The sequence below is a fragment of the Scaptodrosophila lebanonensis genome, unplaced genomic scaffold, assembly GCF_003285725.1.
Source record: "Scaptodrosophila lebanonensis strain 11010-0011.00,11010-0021.00 unplaced genomic scaffold, SlebRS2 tig00000122-arrow-arrow-pilon, whole genome shotgun sequence".
In the NCBI taxonomy this organism is placed as follows: domain Eukaryota; kingdom Metazoa; phylum Arthropoda; class Insecta; order Diptera; family Drosophilidae; genus Scaptodrosophila; species Scaptodrosophila lebanonensis.
In genome coordinates, this window is record NW_022060580.1 from 52,316 (window position 1) to 69,906 (window position 17,591).

The 17,591-nt window shown below is 35.7% G+C and overlaps 1 protein-coding gene across 3 annotated transcripts in view; it reads left to right on the plus strand.

The window, feature by feature from the left end:
- Positions 1-2,571: 2,571 nt before the first annotated feature.
- LOC115628660 (eIF-2-alpha kinase activator GCN1) overlaps positions 2,572-17,591 on the plus strand; it is a 117,434-nt gene continuing 102,414 nt past the window's right edge. For all 3 annotated transcript variants that reach the window (XM_030524827.1, XM_030524829.1, XM_030524828.1), the window contains exons 1-2: positions 2,572-2,625; positions 2,684-2,786. In XM_030524827.1, coding sequence (XP_030380687.1) covers positions 2,611-2,625; positions 2,684-2,786 — 118 coding nt within the window. In that variant the 5' untranslated portion in view covers positions 2,572-2,610. The remainder of the gene's footprint in view (positions 2,626-2,683; positions 2,787-17,591) is intronic.

Below are 17,591 nucleotides of genomic sequence, written 5' to 3' on the forward strand. Positions count from 1 at the left end.
AAAATATGGAATTATGATAAGGATACATATCCAAGCCTTTTCAAACTGGCCTGTGGGTTTTGCCTATTGTCGTCACGTCCGTACCGTGTGACCCCGATCCGAAACCGCTTAAGCCCCGAAAAGCTATCACAAGCACTTTTCCTTGGCAGCTTGCCGAAAAGTGATTGGAAATTTTAATTTTACCTTTTAACCAAAAATGCATAAATTGATATGCGGGATATTTGTGTTTCAAAATTTATTAAATTTGACTGCACCGAAGTGAAAACAGTTCCTTTTTATAGCCTGGGCCCAAAAGGTAAAAGGCTATACTAGTTTGAATTTGATCACTACTGAAATTTTTTCATTACAAATATTTTATGTTCCTTACTATTTTTGTAATTTAATCAAATAATTAATTTGTTAAACTTTTGCCTTCATTTATATACATACATTTGTTTTTACTATAAACACCTAACATTTGTTGCTAAAACAACATATTTATTAAAAATATATTTTATTTCTTCATTTAAAAAAATTTAGCTGTTGAATATCGATATTTATATATTCATGCGAAATCGCCGATATTTGACATTTTCGATATGATATCCTAGAAGGTATTTTGTCCGATATAAATATCGGCATTATCTTGTCGATATCCATCCCTAGTATACAGGTTCCATAGGCATGTCAAGTTTGTTTATTTATTCTGCTTTGGTTCAACTTTGTGCTGCATACATACACGCATATAAGCACGTAAGCTGTTGAAACTGTACATGAACACGTCTCCATTTTGTATGTATGTATTGATTAATTTGTATTTCATTTAATTACATAATTTAATTAATTTTTTTTTAAATTAATTAAAAAAAAAACTTTTTTTGGGAGGCACAGGAGCTCGCTCGACTCCTTTCATGTTTTTTATTCTTTCTGAGAGTATACAAACCAAGTTTAAAGTTATACAGATTTTCCATACGAACGTTGGAGCCCGTTTGCCCGCCTTTGGAGTTAGAATTTTCCAAACAGCTTCTTATTGCTCACTTTCACTGTGAAAGGAATCTTAAGTTTAAATCAGTCAGTCATGACAAACTGTTTTAAATATATAGAGATTAACCCGTACTGGTTTCCTGAAAGTCGCATAAAAATATGATTTCAATTACCCTCGTGTAATTCGTGTTAAAGTTTCGTCACATGTTCTGTTTGTTTTCAAGAGCTGCGGAGCAGCTTGGCCTATTGTTTCATACTTCAATCCGATAACATGCCATGTGTGTATCAAACGCAATTGAATAATCCCAATTATATTATATCACAAACAAGTACATACAAGTACAATGTCTTTTGTAATTTTCTATTTAAAGCTTCAAACGCTTTTTCTTTATATCAGGTGTTCCACACAAATAGCCTGAGGTTTCGGCAACAGTTGTGATTGAAACCTCCAAAAAATCCGTCGGTGCCACAGAACATCGAGAGATTTTTTTTTTCGAACTTCACCTCCAAGTCAGCTGTCAGCATCAGCTGAATGTCGACCCACGCATTGGAATTCTGGAAAAATGCTGTAACGCACTCAGCTGTCAGCAACTGCTGAATGTCGACGATTACATTTGATTAACTAATTGTGTTTAAAGTCTTTAACGTACTATGTTAAATAAAAAACAAATATGCCATTTGCATTAATATTAGACCGCGAGAATTTTCGAAAACGCCAATTAATTGTTGAAAAAATATCGCAAATGTTTGAGAAACGCATCTGATCCCACTAATGAATTCCACTTATGTGGCTTACTAAAATGAAATTTTATTTTATTTTTATAAACATCATTTGAAATTTAGCGCAATTACGGGGTGTGCCCTGTTCTGGCGACCTACAAATTACAAAAATGTACATACACTTTGTTTTCCTGGTCCGTATTATAAATTTAAGTGGCAGTTAATTACCATTCACATTTTCGCTAACAAACAGACCTGCCCAATCGGCGACACAATTTTCGCCATGTTTTTTTCATTAATACCCAGTTATTTGATACTTATTTGAAACAAGAATTGCGTCAAATATATATTTTATCTTTGACTTTCGTTTGGCTCACAAAACAAGACCTAACTCATCAAAATGTGATGTTCGAAGAATGTAATTTTCTATTTGTGCCAAGGGGGCATTGGTTGTTTTGGATGCTGTGTGTGAATGCTTGTGTTATCAGTATACATTTAGTAATTTCCTAATTTAATAATGTTTACGTAGGATATGCAAAATATTTGTAATTCAGATTGGTCAAAAAAACTACAAGGTTTATACTCCAATAATTATTTTTATGGCAAAGATACGATTTGAAACCTACCAAAAGTGGCACCGAGAATTGGTTTTGAGGCGAAACTTGGACGGCAGCCCTGCTCCTGACATAACTAACAGTGTTACCTAAAAAAATTGCGTAAATTGTTTTATACAAGTATAAATAATCCGAAGAACAGATTGTGAATACACCAAAATGTTGTCAGAGCTATCCTTTTTGTTTTTTTTTTAAGTTTTGTGATATGTGATATTGAATTACTCGTGACATTGTCCCGGTCAGTTTTCATCGCTCATCTCTATTACCAAGAGGTTTTTTATATCACATTTTTAAAACTTATTGTGTTGAAATCATGGCCAATGCTGAGGTAAATTAAGAGTACTTATTTTTATATACATTCTAATTTAGTTCTTTTTGAAATATAGCTGTCTAATGCTCTCCGCGATTTTCCAAATAGAGTTATTAATGTCGGGATGGAAGAACGTCCGGCGTTATTTGCTAACGTGTCCGCAGTGCTTACAAATCCTGGTAAGATACATATTTGTGAATTTCATATTCTTAAATAGCTTTAGAATTTTATCCTCCACAAATTAAATAAAATAAATAAGAGCGCCAAAATACAGAAGTACAGAAGTACAAAAGTCTTAAATAACCTTATCTAGTTAAAAAAAAAAATTATAATATGTATATATGTATGTATGTACATACATACGTAAATGTTAGACATACATATGTATGTATGTATATATGTACATTTGCATCGGTATTGCGTAAATATGTACATATGTATGTATGTATGGGCGTGCCAAAACTACAGCTCCTACCAGAGCGTGGTCAGAGATTACATTTACATCTAGAACGCATCTTACAATTGACTTATTGCTATGAAACTTAAAACCATGAAGACACAAGCATGCAGGTATGCAGTTCTAAGGATTACGAGGAATTTTTAAATCTTTACGATTAGGAATAGAAGGAGGAACAAGAGAGCCAAAAACCAAAAAGGGAAATATGTACCTACTTTCCTAGTGTTCACTTTACTTAAGATTAGCTTAACGCACAGTCGCAATTATGTCAAGGAACGAGGCACAGGAACTCAATCTAATTTGGATAACCCACCCAAGCAACAAATATTTAAAAAATATCAAAAATAAACAAGTCGAAAGACAAAGTTGGGTGTCCCGATTTTGAAATAATCCATACCTATTTATATAATAACAAGAGTGAATGCTTCAGTCAAGCAAGCCACAATCTTGTACCCAGAAAAACGTGGGGCGGTGAGTTATTCATACATACATATGTATGTATGTATGTTGTACATATGTATGCATGTATGTATGTATAAAACTTCGGGCGGTGAGTTATTCATACATATGTATGTTATACATATGTATGTATAAAACAGGATTCGTAAAATGCGAGCAAGTCTCATTCGGACACACGAGAAATTCTGCAGCGGGTCGCTGCCGACTGAAGCAGAGTGTCGTCTGAGTTGTCTGGCAGAGGCCATAGATCGTGCGGGTCGGCCGTGGTTTGCCGTGGGTCCCTGCCGACAGCAGCAGAGAGTCGTACGTACCGGCCTGCAGAAGACGAGCACTCGTTCGAGGCAGGCAGGCATATATTATAAATAAAATTTTGCACAAGCCCAATGTACCCTTTTTACCCTACTGGTACATGGTATAAGCACATAAATTAAAGCTTAACTGAGAAAATGGAAAAAACTATAAATCCCGTAATTAGTGGAATTTTGTACTCAGATTTAGCAAATACCCCTAGTTAATGAAAACGAGCCCATATGCCAAGTTTCATTACGATAGGTTAGTTATGATGGAAGTTATAGCCATATACTTAATCTCTGCCCAAGCGCTGCCCACACCTGTTGTTGATTCTACTTTTTATAGCCTGTACCCAAAGGGTGAAAGGCTATACTAGTTTTGTGCGCATGTATGTAACACACAGAAGGAGGCGTGGCAGACCCCACAAAGTATATATATTATTGATCAGGATGACAAGACGAGTCGATATAGCCATGTCCGTCTGTCCGTCCGTCTGTCTGTATGAGCGCAAGGATCTCAGGAAGTACAAGAGCTAGAATAACCAAACTCGGTATCCAGATTCCCATAAGCTCTAGGCAGGTCAAGTTTATTTTTTTTTATTCTGATACACCCCCCACTCCCCCGCAATTCCTGTTTTTTTCCATAACTCCCGTAGTTCTGGGAATTTCGAACTAAAATTACGTAGCTACATCCCGTTAGTGATTATGTGTCTGTATGCCAAATTTCATCATAACAGGTCAATTCTGAAGAGAGCTATAGCCATAAATAAAATCGCTGCCCATGCTCTGCTTGTAGCGCTGCCTGCAGCTGTTGTTGTTGTTGCTGCTTGCGTTCAACTTTGTGCTGCATACATACACGCATATAAACACGCTGAGACACGATTCTGATGTAAATGTATGCTGTTGAAACTGTACATGAACATGTCTTTAATTTAATTAAATAATTTAATTAATACACTGCGCGACAACCGATTAGAACACTCTCTAACCTTGCAGTGCAAATGTGAATAACTCAGTACTCTGAATATGTATCATGCTCAATAGTTTTTTCTTTCATTCTTCATTATTTACACTCTTGGGAAAAGAACTGTTATGCTCTGGAAGTGTACCGTTAGTTTGCTATGCTGTTTTCTTTGAAGCGACAGAAAAAATGCATGGTTTTTTCTGCGACAGCCGATTAGCACACTTACGCTTCAGTATTAATTTTTGCGAGTGCGTTGTCGTATTTGACTTATTAAAGTTATTGTTCTATAAATTTAACCAATTTTCAATTAAATTGACTTAATATGGGGAAAGCCAAAGCGTTGAATGATACCGAAAAGGCAAAAATAAAGACGTATAAAGAGTGTGGCCACTCGATTCTAAAAATTTCAAAAATAATGAAGCGCAGCCGTAAAGTTATTTCCTCATTTTTAAGTAATGAGTATGCCTATGAAATATGAAAGGTCGTCCCTCTTCTGTGATAACAGCAGCTGACAAGCGAATTATATTGAGGCTCGCGTCCAATTCACACGACTCAGCCTCCAAAATTAAAGAAAAAACAGCTGTTAAGGCGTGTGTTCGGACTGTACAAAGAGTTATTTCAAATGCAGAACACTTAAAGCTCCTAAAAATAAAAAAAAACAACTCTAAACCAGATCCGAAAGGCGCAACGACTCGATTTCTGCCGATCGAATATGACCTGGACCAAGGAATGGGAGCGTGTTGTCTTTTCAGATGAAAAAAATTTAATTTGGAGGGTCCAGATGGCTATGCTTACTACTTTCATGATCTAAGAAAGGAAGATCATACTTTAGATCGACTGCACAGCCGTGCCGGTGGTGTGATGGTATGGGGAGCAGTTACGTACTATGGGACCATAAAACTGCAATTTCTTACAAGTCGTATGAATACCACATCATACACAGAAGTATTGAAAGCAGCTTTTCCTGCAATAACTGATATATTTGGGTCCATGGAATGGAAGTTCCAGCAGGATAACGCACCTATCCACACTGCAAGAGTCGTAAAGACTTGGATTGAGCGTCAAAACGTGCCTTTACTGACCTGGCCGCCATACTCGCCCGACCTGAACATTATAGAAAATGTTTGGGGATGGTTAGCACGCAAAGTATACGAGTCTGGAAAGCAATACTCAACTGAGTTGGAACTAATTCAAGGAATAAAAAGTGCGTGGGAGACCATTTCACTAAATTATATAAAAAAGTTATATGACTCCTTACCCAACAGGATGTATGAGGTCATAGTTAACCGTGGCGGCTCAACTCATTATTAATCCTTCTTAAATATGTTAAGAAAATGCAGAATTTCACATTAAAATTTGATTTGGGGGTCTAAAGTCTCCCTCTTTTTATGTTATTCGATATTTACATGAAGGTGTGCTAATCAAATGTCGCAAAAATAAAAGTGAATTTTTTGTATTAAATTTGTAAAAATTCCATTAAAATATTATTTATAAAGCTAATACAATAACTATTACATTTTCTAGTGTATAATTTAATGAACTTTTATTAGCTAAAAAGTTTATTTTAAAAACTTTATAGGATAAGCTGATATTAAGCTTTAAAAACAAGAAGCATAGAGTGTGCTAATCGGTTGTCGCGCAGTGTATACTTTTTTTTAATTATTTAAAAAAAATTTTTGACTTGTTGGTGGGAGGTACAGGGTATTTAAGAGTGAGCTTGCTCTAGCATTCTTTTCTTGTTTAGTATTATTATTAAAATTCCACTTACAATTACAAATTGCAAGCAGCTTATGGAGTAAGCTATTAGCTACTAGACCTTAAGCTTATGCTTGTTTACAATTACGGTTATTTACACTTATTTACAGTTCGATACATAGATTTATTACATAGTGGTGATTTCGATTATTTTATTGAAGACAAAAGAAAAGAAAAAGAACACAAACAAAAACTTATTATTATTATTTATTTATTTTTATATGAGGTGAAAGAGGTTTGTAGATTTCAGGAATGTAATAGTCTGATAGATGTTTTTGGGTAAAGTGATTTCATGTATTGTTGATTCTAGGTATCTTGATCTTTCTTGTTGATATTTGGAACAGTCTAAAAGTATGTGCTTCAAGGTAATTGTGGTGTTGCATTTTGGGCATGTGGGTGGTGCAGATTTGTTTAAGATAAAGTTGTGTATGAGGTTGATATGTCCGAGTCGAAGTCGTGTAAATTTTATTATGTATAGTCTTGTTAAGTTCGAACTTGGTACATTGTTGTTTGCAGTTTGTTTGGAGTTGACAATTTTATAATAATGAGAGGTGTTATTCCATAAAGCGTTACTCTGCTTATTGAGTTCTAGTTTAAATTGTCTTTGTATGTCTGCTAAGTTGTAGTTCTGTTCTATCTTGAGGGGATGTTTTAGAGCATTTTTTGCTGCTTTGTCTGCCATTTTGTTTCCTGGTATTTGACAATGTCCTGGAACCCAGATGAGTAAAAATTTATTTCGGTAGGAGTTTACTAGGTTTCTTATGCCTTCATCTGTATGGAAAATCACCAATATCAGCACTTCGTAAAATAACAATATACCACTCGGCACCTCGTTTAGCAATGGGAGCATTTCCAACTACTCCGATAAATAACTTACTGTACGAAGCTAACATACAACCAATTGAAACCAGAACAATCCACGCCACACCTAAAAACTGTAAAACAGCCAAACACTCCCCTATAAAAAAAATATACCAAAAATTAAAAATAAGTCAAAAACAGCCCAAAATATCATCATCGTTAAGAGATACAATTACCCAATGCAAAAGTTTACAAGTCGAAATTTCACCTTTAAGAACATTTAAACAAACAACTCCACCCTGTTCCTTTAATCACAATCTCATTAACATGTCGCTTCACAACATCAAACAAGAAAGGAATGCTAAAGTCGAGCAGGCTCAACTCTTAAATACCCTGTACCACCCCACAAAAAAAGAAATTAAATTAATCTAATTATTTAATTAAATTAACTTTATTAATTAACTAAATTATATATAAAATATTCCATACATGCATACATACGTTTACATCAGAATCGTGTTTGTGTACATATGTATGTACATATGTGTGCATTGGGCCTGGTTATATGTCTATAACTTTCTTTTTGATCAACCTATCATAATGAAACTTGGTATACGGATATATAATCAAAACTGGATGTGTCTACCAAATTTCAAAATTCCAAGAATTACGGGAGTTATAGAAAATAACGAATAGGGCGGAGGGGGGGAGGGGTAGTAGCTGTGGTTGTTGATGTTGTCTATTGCATTTAAGGATGATATGGAGTCGGAGCAAATTGCAAATTTGCCTATATGTTTGGTTGCATATTTGCATGCTGCAAGTATGGTTGAGATTTCGGCAGTAAAGACGGATGTGAAATAGGGTAGTTGCTGGTAGGTGATTTCTGTTGACGTTGTGATACTCCGGCATTCGATTTTGAACCGTCGGTATATAAGAAATGTCGATAACTGAGTGTTTCTTTGAGCTTATAAAATTTCTGTTGGTACTCAATTGGAGGGGTGTCTTTTTATACCCTGTACCCAAAGGGTATATAAATGGTATAAGGGTATATTAGTTTTGTGCGAGTGTACATGTAACACACAGAAGGAGGCGTGGTAGACCCCACAAAGTATATATAGTATAAAGTATATATATTCGTGATCAGCATGACAACTGAGTCGATTTAGCCATGTCCGTCTGTCTGTCTGTCTATATGAACGCAAGGATCTCAGAAAGCATTCGAGCTAGAATAACCAAACTTGGTATCTAGATTCTCCTGAGCCCGAGAAAGGACGAGTTGGTTCATTTTTCTGATGCACCCCTCCCCCCCTCCGCCCTATTCGTTATTTTCTATAACTCCCGTAATTCTTGGAATTTTGAAATTTGGTAGACACATCCAGTTTTGATTATATATCCGTATACCAAGTTTCATTATGATAGGTTGATCAAAAAGAAAGTTATAGACATATAACCAGGCCCAATGCACACATATGTACATACATATGTACACAAACACGATTCTGATGTAAACGTATGTATGCATGTATGGAATATTTTATATATAATTTAGTTAATTAATAAAGTTAATTTAATTAAATAATTAGATTAATTTAATTTCTTTTTTTGTGGGGTGGTACAGGGTATTTAAGAGTTGAGCCTGCTCGACTTTAGCATTCCTTTCTTGTTTGATGTTGTGAAGCGACATGTTAATGAGATTGTGATTAAAGGAACAGGGTGGAGTTGTTTGTTTAAATGTTCTTAAAGGTGAAATTTCGACTTGTAAACTTTTGCATTGGGTAATTGTATCTCTTAACGATGATGATATTTTGGGCTGTTTTTGACTTATTTTTAATTTTTGGTATATTTTTTTTATAGGGGAGTGTTTGGCTGTTTTACAGTTTTTAGGTGTGGCGTGGATTGTTCTGGTTTCAATTGGTTGTATGTTAGCTTCGTACAGTAAGTTATTTATCGGAGTAGTTGGAAATGCTCCCATTGCTAAACGAGGTGCCGAGTGGTATATTGTTATTTTACTAAGTGCTGATATTGGTGATTTTCCATAAAGATGAAGGCAGTAATCTATTTTAGACAAAATCATGGATTTAACTATATTTATTAGTGTATTGGTGTTTGGTGGTTTGCTTGATAAGCATTTAATAATGTTCAGTCTTTTTGTAAGCTTTAGTGTGAAATTTTCTATGTGTTGGTTCCATCTGTAGTTATTGGTGAATGTGACTTCGAGTATTTTGAGGGAGTTCTCAGTTTTTAATGTAAAATTGTTGGAATGCAGTTGAAAAGTGCATCCTTTTTTCCGACAGATGTGGAGATGTTTGCATTTAGGTATTGATAGTGATGCGCCTGAGTAGTTGCACCATTTTCTTATATATTCTCTAAGAGGTTGTCAATGTTGAGTGAGTATTGGGTTCTATTCATTTTGTTCACTATTGTCGTCGGCGTAGGCGGAGAACTGGAATGTTTTATGTTTGGCTATTGTTTTGTTTAATTTGTTGAAAGCTATTGCAAAGAGTATTACCGACAATGGGGAGCCTTGAGGGATTGCGTTTTCTAATTGTTTTATTGTCTTGCCCGTCTTTGCTGGGCTAAGTAAAATGTGCTTATAATTATAAGTTTATTTACTAAATGATATTCTTCTTTCGACGCTCTCTAAAGTTTTTAAAGAGTTCATTTTCCAAATAGCAAATATAGTACAATAAGTACTATGTATGGTTATACGTACATACATACATATGTACATATCTTCGTTACTGACCGGGCGGACTGCCAGTCCTCACTAAACTGTGTGCTTCCTCAGCACGTTGTACGCACGGTCGAGTTATCCCCGAAAAGTCCGACGCGGGACATTTAATTATGATTTATAAATCGGGACGTCCCGCCAAAATTCGATCGGAAAAAATTTATAACACAAACTTTTCATTTGAAAATGTGAATAAATATTAAAACCCCAATAATTCAAGCTCCACCACAAATTTCGAAAATCCGAGTATGCGGTTTTGTTTGTATTCTTTTATAGATTATAAAAATCAAATTTAAAGTTGATCGGTGCAGAAATTCAGAATTTTCAAACAAACTTTGGAGCTCGTTTTCCCCCCTTTGGAGCTTGAATTTTCCAAAATCCCTTCTTAGTGGACACCTTCACTATTATAGGATCCTTGAGCCCAAATTTCAATTTCAATATCTGTGTATTTCTGCTAAGAGCGTCGACATGTTGCATTCGGATTCCCAGTCTGTGTTCTGGTGTAAAATCGTAAGTTTGTAATTCCAGTATCCACCTATCTATTGCAGGGCTTAAGGCTTTTTTGCTAAATGCCAGATTAAGTGAATTGCAATCGGTTACCAATTTAAAATGTATTCCTTGCAAATAAATTCGAAACCGTTGTACCGCGTACACTATCGCCAGCATTTCTAACTTTCTAAGCTTTCATATCTTGATTTAACTTCCGTTGTCCTTTTCGCAAAATAAAAAATCGGATGTAACTAGTTATCCGCTTTCTTTTGCATTAGAATTGCCCCAAACCCTAAAGCACTGGCATCGCATTGAAGCTCTGCCTCATCCTTCGGGCTATACAATGCTAGTACTGGCGACTCTAAGAAGCTATTTTTCAACGACTCAAAACATTCTAACTCCGCCAAACTTGAATTCCTTTTCTTTTTTAACTAAAATATCTACAACATAATATAGTCTATTAGATTTAACTTCAATTTTATAAAATAGGTTAAGCAGGTTAATCAAACCGTCTTAAATTTGTTTAATGAAAATTGTATGTTTCTAGTGACTAGTGCATTAATTTATAAGAATTTATTTCTTGTTGCACTAGGAAATAATAATAATAATAAATCGCTAAGTGGTTTGGCCTTTGTTGAACAGTTTTGTACAAGCCGCCTAAAAATAGAGCACAGCCCCAAAAAACTTTGAACATCTTTTACCTTCTGGGGAATTGGAAATTCTTTTACTGCTTGCATTCCCTTATCATCTGGCTTAATTTCATTTCCTGCCACTACATACCCTAAGTACTTTACTTCCCTTTGTAAAAATTCGCACTTGTCTAACCTTAGCTCTAGCTTATTTATAAGAATATCTCCTTTAAATCTTCCATATGAGTTTCTCTGTCCTCTGTTGCTATTAATATATCGTCCATATAAATCAATAATTTATCGGTCCGAATCATATCCGAAAAAATTTTGTTCACAAACCTTTGAATTACTGCTGGTGCAACTGTCCCATAGGTGTCGTAAACAAAGTATATTTTCTAGTTCCCTCACTCATAAAACATGAACAAATCCATTCTTTAGGTCCAACTTGCTAAATAATTTCTTTCCCGATAATTTATAAATAAGCTCATCTATCAGAGGCGTAGGATAGTTGTCTTTTAACAAATTCTTGTTTAAAGTTCTGTAATCAATACACATTCTAAGCTCCCCTGCTTTTTTTTTTTGGTCAACACTATTGCCGACGCATACTCTGACTCGCTTTCTTTTCCATATATTCATTTAATAGTTTCTGCACTTCTTCATTTTCTGGGTGCGAGAGTCTCCTCGGCGGGTAGTGAAAAGGTTTCACTTTATCAAAGTTTTATTTCACATTTAACTTGAGGTACTTCTGGTCTTTTCGCATTAATATAATATTTTCCGAACATGTTCTTTAATCGCAGCCTTCTCCTACTTTCAAGTTACTTCACTCATTGTCTTTTGATATTCTATTGGCAATACGCTAAGTTGACACTCATTCTTTTCCAATCGAAAGCTCATTTTTCTATCATTTTCTAAACTCATATGATCACTATTGTCTATTTGACTTCTTGTGTTGCCGTTTTCTTTGACTAAGCCATGGCTGGAACATTCAATTTGCATTAATTCAGAAGTAAGCTTAAATTTAAATGTATTCAGAAAATTCCTACCCAACACAACTTCGAAGCCCATCGACTCATTTGGTACTAAACATATTTCAAACTCAATATTATTGTTAACTAATACAGAACATGTTAATTTTTTCAAAATTTGAAGGTTGGTATAATATAAACCAACATAACATTCATTGTTATTTAATTCACAGTTACATCTAATTAGTTTTTTCAAATAAAAACTGCATTGTTCATTACATTTAACCTTTTCATACATTGTTTCACTATAAGCTAAGCTTTTCATTAAACTGGATACTTTCAAGAAACTTACAAGTATTGGGCTTCCTAAGTCGATTAGGCATTCTGTTGGGAAAATTGGTTTACTATTTTCTATCAATTTTAATTCAAAGAATCTTACGTAATCATTTGTTGGGTTCTTTCTCTCGGTACAGGTTAAAATTTTGTGCTCCAAGCTTCCACAACCATAGCAGGCCCCACGATCACGCTTCGGTTTGCGACATTCTGCTGTAAAATGGTCCATTGAGTTACAGTTGAGTTACAGTTTTTTAGCCCAGCTAAGCTCCTTGTCTTCTGGGGTGCTGCCTTGCTAGGTAGGCGAATTTTTCCAAAAGCTCGTAACAGATGTGATACCTCACCAAAACACTGCATACGAGTTTGGCAACGAAGATGTTTATCCGGAATTCCCTCTATTGTACAAAACTTTTCAACAAAGGCCAAACCACTTAGCGATTTAGTTAAAAAAGAAAAGGAATTCAAGTTTGGCGAAGCTAGAATGTTTCGAGTCGTTGAAAAATAGCTTGTTAGAGTCGCCAATACTAGCATTGTATAGCCCGAAGGATGAGGCAGAGCTTCATTGCGATGCCAGTGCTTTAGGATTTGGGGCAATTCTAATGCAAAGGAAAGCGGATAACAAGTTACATCCGATTTTTTATTTTGCGAAAAGGACAACGGAAGTTAAATCAAGATATGAAAGCTTAGAAAGTTAGAAATGCTGGCGATAGTGTACGCGGTACAACGGTTTCGAATTTATTTGCAAAGAATACATTTTAAATTGGTAACCGATTGCAATTCACTTAATCTGGCATTTAGCAAAAAAGCCTTAAGCCCTGCAATAGATAGGTGGATACTGGAATTGCAAACTTACGATTTTACACCAGAACACAGACTGGGAATCCGAATGCAACATGTCGACGCTCTTAGCAGAAATACACAGATATTGACGTTAGATACAAACACATTTGAAGAAAACTTAATTATTTGTCAGAATAGAGATACCAATTTAAAGAAGAGTTAGAAGAAAACAAGTAAAAAAAGTCGGGTGTCCCAGCTTTGAAATACTCTGTACATATGTTTAGAATAATAATAGAAATTAAAAAAAGAGAATTTAAAAAAAATGTCGATTAATTTTACCTCTTTTGGTATTCGAACTCACGTAAAGGGTGTATAATTGCACATATACAAAGCAATTGCGTCTGTGTGAGTGTATGTATGTTTATGCTCGTATATTCGTGTCTGTGTAAGCATGTTCGCAGTTAACCCAAGCACCAGCATCAACAACAGCGGCGGGCAGCGCTTGAAGCTTGGTATACGGACACATAATTACTAACAGGGGTATTTGCAAAATTCTAAGAATTACGGGAGTTAGAGAAAATCGCGATTTGCACTGAAGAGGGGGGAGAGAGGGAAATTGCAAAATACACATTTTCTTTGTATTCACATAAGGCATCTAGGACTAAAATTTTGTGTCCCTAGGTCTTATAGTCTCCGAGATATAGGCGATTATACGATTGTGCAAAGTTTGGTGTCTCTAGCTCTTATAGTCTCTGAGATCCAGGTGTTCATACGGACAGCAGACAAACAGACAGGGCTAGATCGACTCGTCTCGTCATGCTGATCAAGAATATATATACTTTGTGGGGTCTGCCACGCCTCCTTCTGCCTGTTACATTTTCAGCTCCCGCAAACCTAATATACTCTTGTATACTGAAAAGTTTTTGGTTTCCCAAAGTCAAAGAAATAGACACATAGATAACTGTTTGAAATGTATTGCATATGCTGGGAAAAATGGAAAGCAGGAAGGGATGCTACATAATATTCCAAAAGAGACAGCCCCTTTTGACGTAATACATGTAGATCACTTTGGGCCCGTTGACAAAGGTAGAGCAAATAAACACATATTTGTTGTAATAGATGCGTTTACGAAGTTTGTCAGGTTGTTTCCAACAGAATATTAGGACCAATGATAGCTAAACTAATAGATCCAGAGGAAGACGTGTATTGAGATACAGTATGTGAGACAGTTGAATATACGATAAATAATACGAACCAAAGATCGGTAAATCAACATCCAAGTAAATTACTGTTTGGAGTTTCACAAAGAGGAAAACAGATACATAGACGTACTATGTGAAGAATTAAGAAAAATTAATGATAGCGTTGAATATACAGATATAGAAGAGATACGAGATAACGCAGTAATTAAAGAAAACACAAGACTACAACAAGAAGAGGGTTGACTCAAAACGGCAAGACGCTCATAAATATGAAGAGGGAGATTTGGTGATGATTAGGAATTTTGACACCCATATAGGAACGTGTAAAAAACTAACACCCAGATTCAAAGGACCATACAAGATCACGAGAGTATTAAGAAATGATAGATATGTGCTAGAAGATGTTGATGGTTTCCAACAAACACGAATACCTTATAAAGGAGTATGGGCAATTGCAAATATGAAGCCATGGCTAGGTAACAACAAAACGAAAGAAAATGAAAAGGCTGGAGGAGTTCAGGAGCACTCCAGTCAGGATAGGCCGAATTGTAGTAAGCAAAGTAGAATATAAGCAACATGTACATATTAGCCATAAGCAACATCTTAATCATAAGCATGTATATATCATAATGCAACACATGACATAGAATAAACTAGAACTAAAATAAAGTCAGTCGATTTATGAAACGCAAAAGGTGCGCATGTGTCTCGCTGGCTACATTACTTAGGCAGTAGCACCGGTTTAGGTAATTGTTTTCATATGAAATATCCTCCGATCTTTTACAAATTTATTGTACACGTCTCATGGATATCTGCAGAGACAATTTGCATCTTAATTGTGATGCGCTGATATTTCCATTGGCTGCAAGATTTAACAAGTAAAAAAGCTAAAGTCGGGTGTCCCGACATTGAAACACTCTATATATGTATATATATGTTTACAATAATTATAGAAAATAAAAAAATTAAAAAAAAATTTTTGATAGATTTTACCTCTTTTGGTATTCGAACTCACGTAAAGGGTGTATAATTGCACATTTACATAGCAATTGCGTCTGTGTGAGTGTATGTATGCCTATGCGCATCTATTCGTGTCTGTGTAAGCATGTTCGCAGTCAACCAAAGCACCAGCATCATTTTACGCCCTTGAGCATATTGGTAGCTTCCTAAGGGAGCTTAAAGCTTTAAAGCCCATACCGCCATGGTTGAATCTGTGGCAAATCTGCCGGGTATTGCTTAAATCGCGCCAATACTTTTGGTTTCCATTTCAAACGTCTAAATAACATTTTTTCACAAATCTGCATTCATAGAGTCCAGGCGTGCCTAAACCTTACGCGCTTGACTGCATCAGTCTTCGTTCGTTTCTAAAAGCAAAACCGACAACTAACTACCAAAAACAATTCTATACGTGAAACAGTTACAGTGCAAACAATTCAATTCGGCTTACAACAACAATTACAGCAACTTTAGCTGAAATCTCGCCTCCCAAATCTATTTATAGATTAGCGTCTACGAAGAGCATGGCAGACCCACCCGATCGCAGTATTTCGGCCGTTGACCCTGTGAAACGTCTAGCATTTAATCTCGACAAAACCATTATGCTGTCCAGGCAAACAGCTGGTCCTAAGTTTCTTATTATGAAAAGAACCGACGATAATAATACACTAACTGACGTCTCGCCTTTTCTAATTAAAAAAGTTATTGACAACGTGTGTGGAGGTGAAATCAGTGAATGCAAAAACTGCGTAACGGCACAATCTTGCTAAAAACCAAAACCTTAATGCAAGCAGCAAAACTCATCCAATTAACCGGCCTCATCAACGAACATCAATCGCTAAACTCCACCAAAGGTGTTATTTACTGCAACGATTTGCGTGACATACCCGAGACTGAAATTCTCACTGAGCTTAAAAACCAAAATGTCATCGAGTGTAAAAAAATCCTAAAAAAAAAGAAAACAACTCCCTTAAAGAAACCGGCCTTATCTCCTCACATTCGGCTTATTAGAACTCCCTTCTAATATTAACATCGGCTACCAAAAAGTCTCAATCCGCCCATACATTCCCCAACCTCTCAGATGCAAAAATTGTGGCCGCTTCGGCCACCCAACACCCAACTGTAGAAGCACAAAACTCTTCCTCGATTGCAGCAATGCTGCCCACACCGACCTTGGTGAAACATGCCTCAACCTGAAATGCTGCATTAACTGTAAGGAAAGCAACATAAACAACTACCACCACAGCCCCTTGGATCGCAACTGCCCTATTTTTATAAAACAAAAGGAACTGCAGGCCATCAAAACGTTGGAAAAAACTGACATGAAAAACGCCCAAAAAATATACAATGAGCGTTATCACTCCACCAACCCATCCACATCACTTTCTAGACACACTACACACATTACCACTCCTCACAACTCTCGCCAGCCAGTATCATACGCCGACACCGTCACTGCATCAACCGAAATTGCCTCCACTGCGACTTCACCGCCCCCATCACACCCGACGCCCTCATCAACGCCCTCGCTAGAGTCCAAAATTTTATCAGCCTCTAAAATCAAAATAGCTACAGCTCCCTCCGCAACTAGCAATATTATAAATAAAAAATCTTTTAAGCCATCCCTTAATTCTAATACTTTAAAAAAAGCCAAAACTACTTCCACTACTAGCGCCTCAAACTCCAGCCCTGTATACCCTCCCTCTGATGACGACATCTTGATGTCTCCTTAAAGCTTTACTTTTCATAATATTTATAAGTAATATCATTTGTTTTATACCCAATCCTGAAATATGTTAAAAGTACTACAATGGAATTGTAATGGCTACTTGAACAACAATGAACACTTACAGATATTGATCAACAAATTTCAACCAAAAACAAGAAAGGAATGCTAAAGTCGAGCAGGCTCAACTCTTAAATACCCTGTACCACCCCACAAAAAAGTAATTTAATTAATTAATTAATTAAATTAAATTAAATTAATTAACTAAATTAATTTAATTAATTAACTAAATATTAACTAATTAAATATAAAATATTCCATGCATGCATACATACATTTACATTTACATCAGAATCGTGCCTTATGCGTGTTTGTGTACTTGTACATATGTATGTATGTGTGCATTG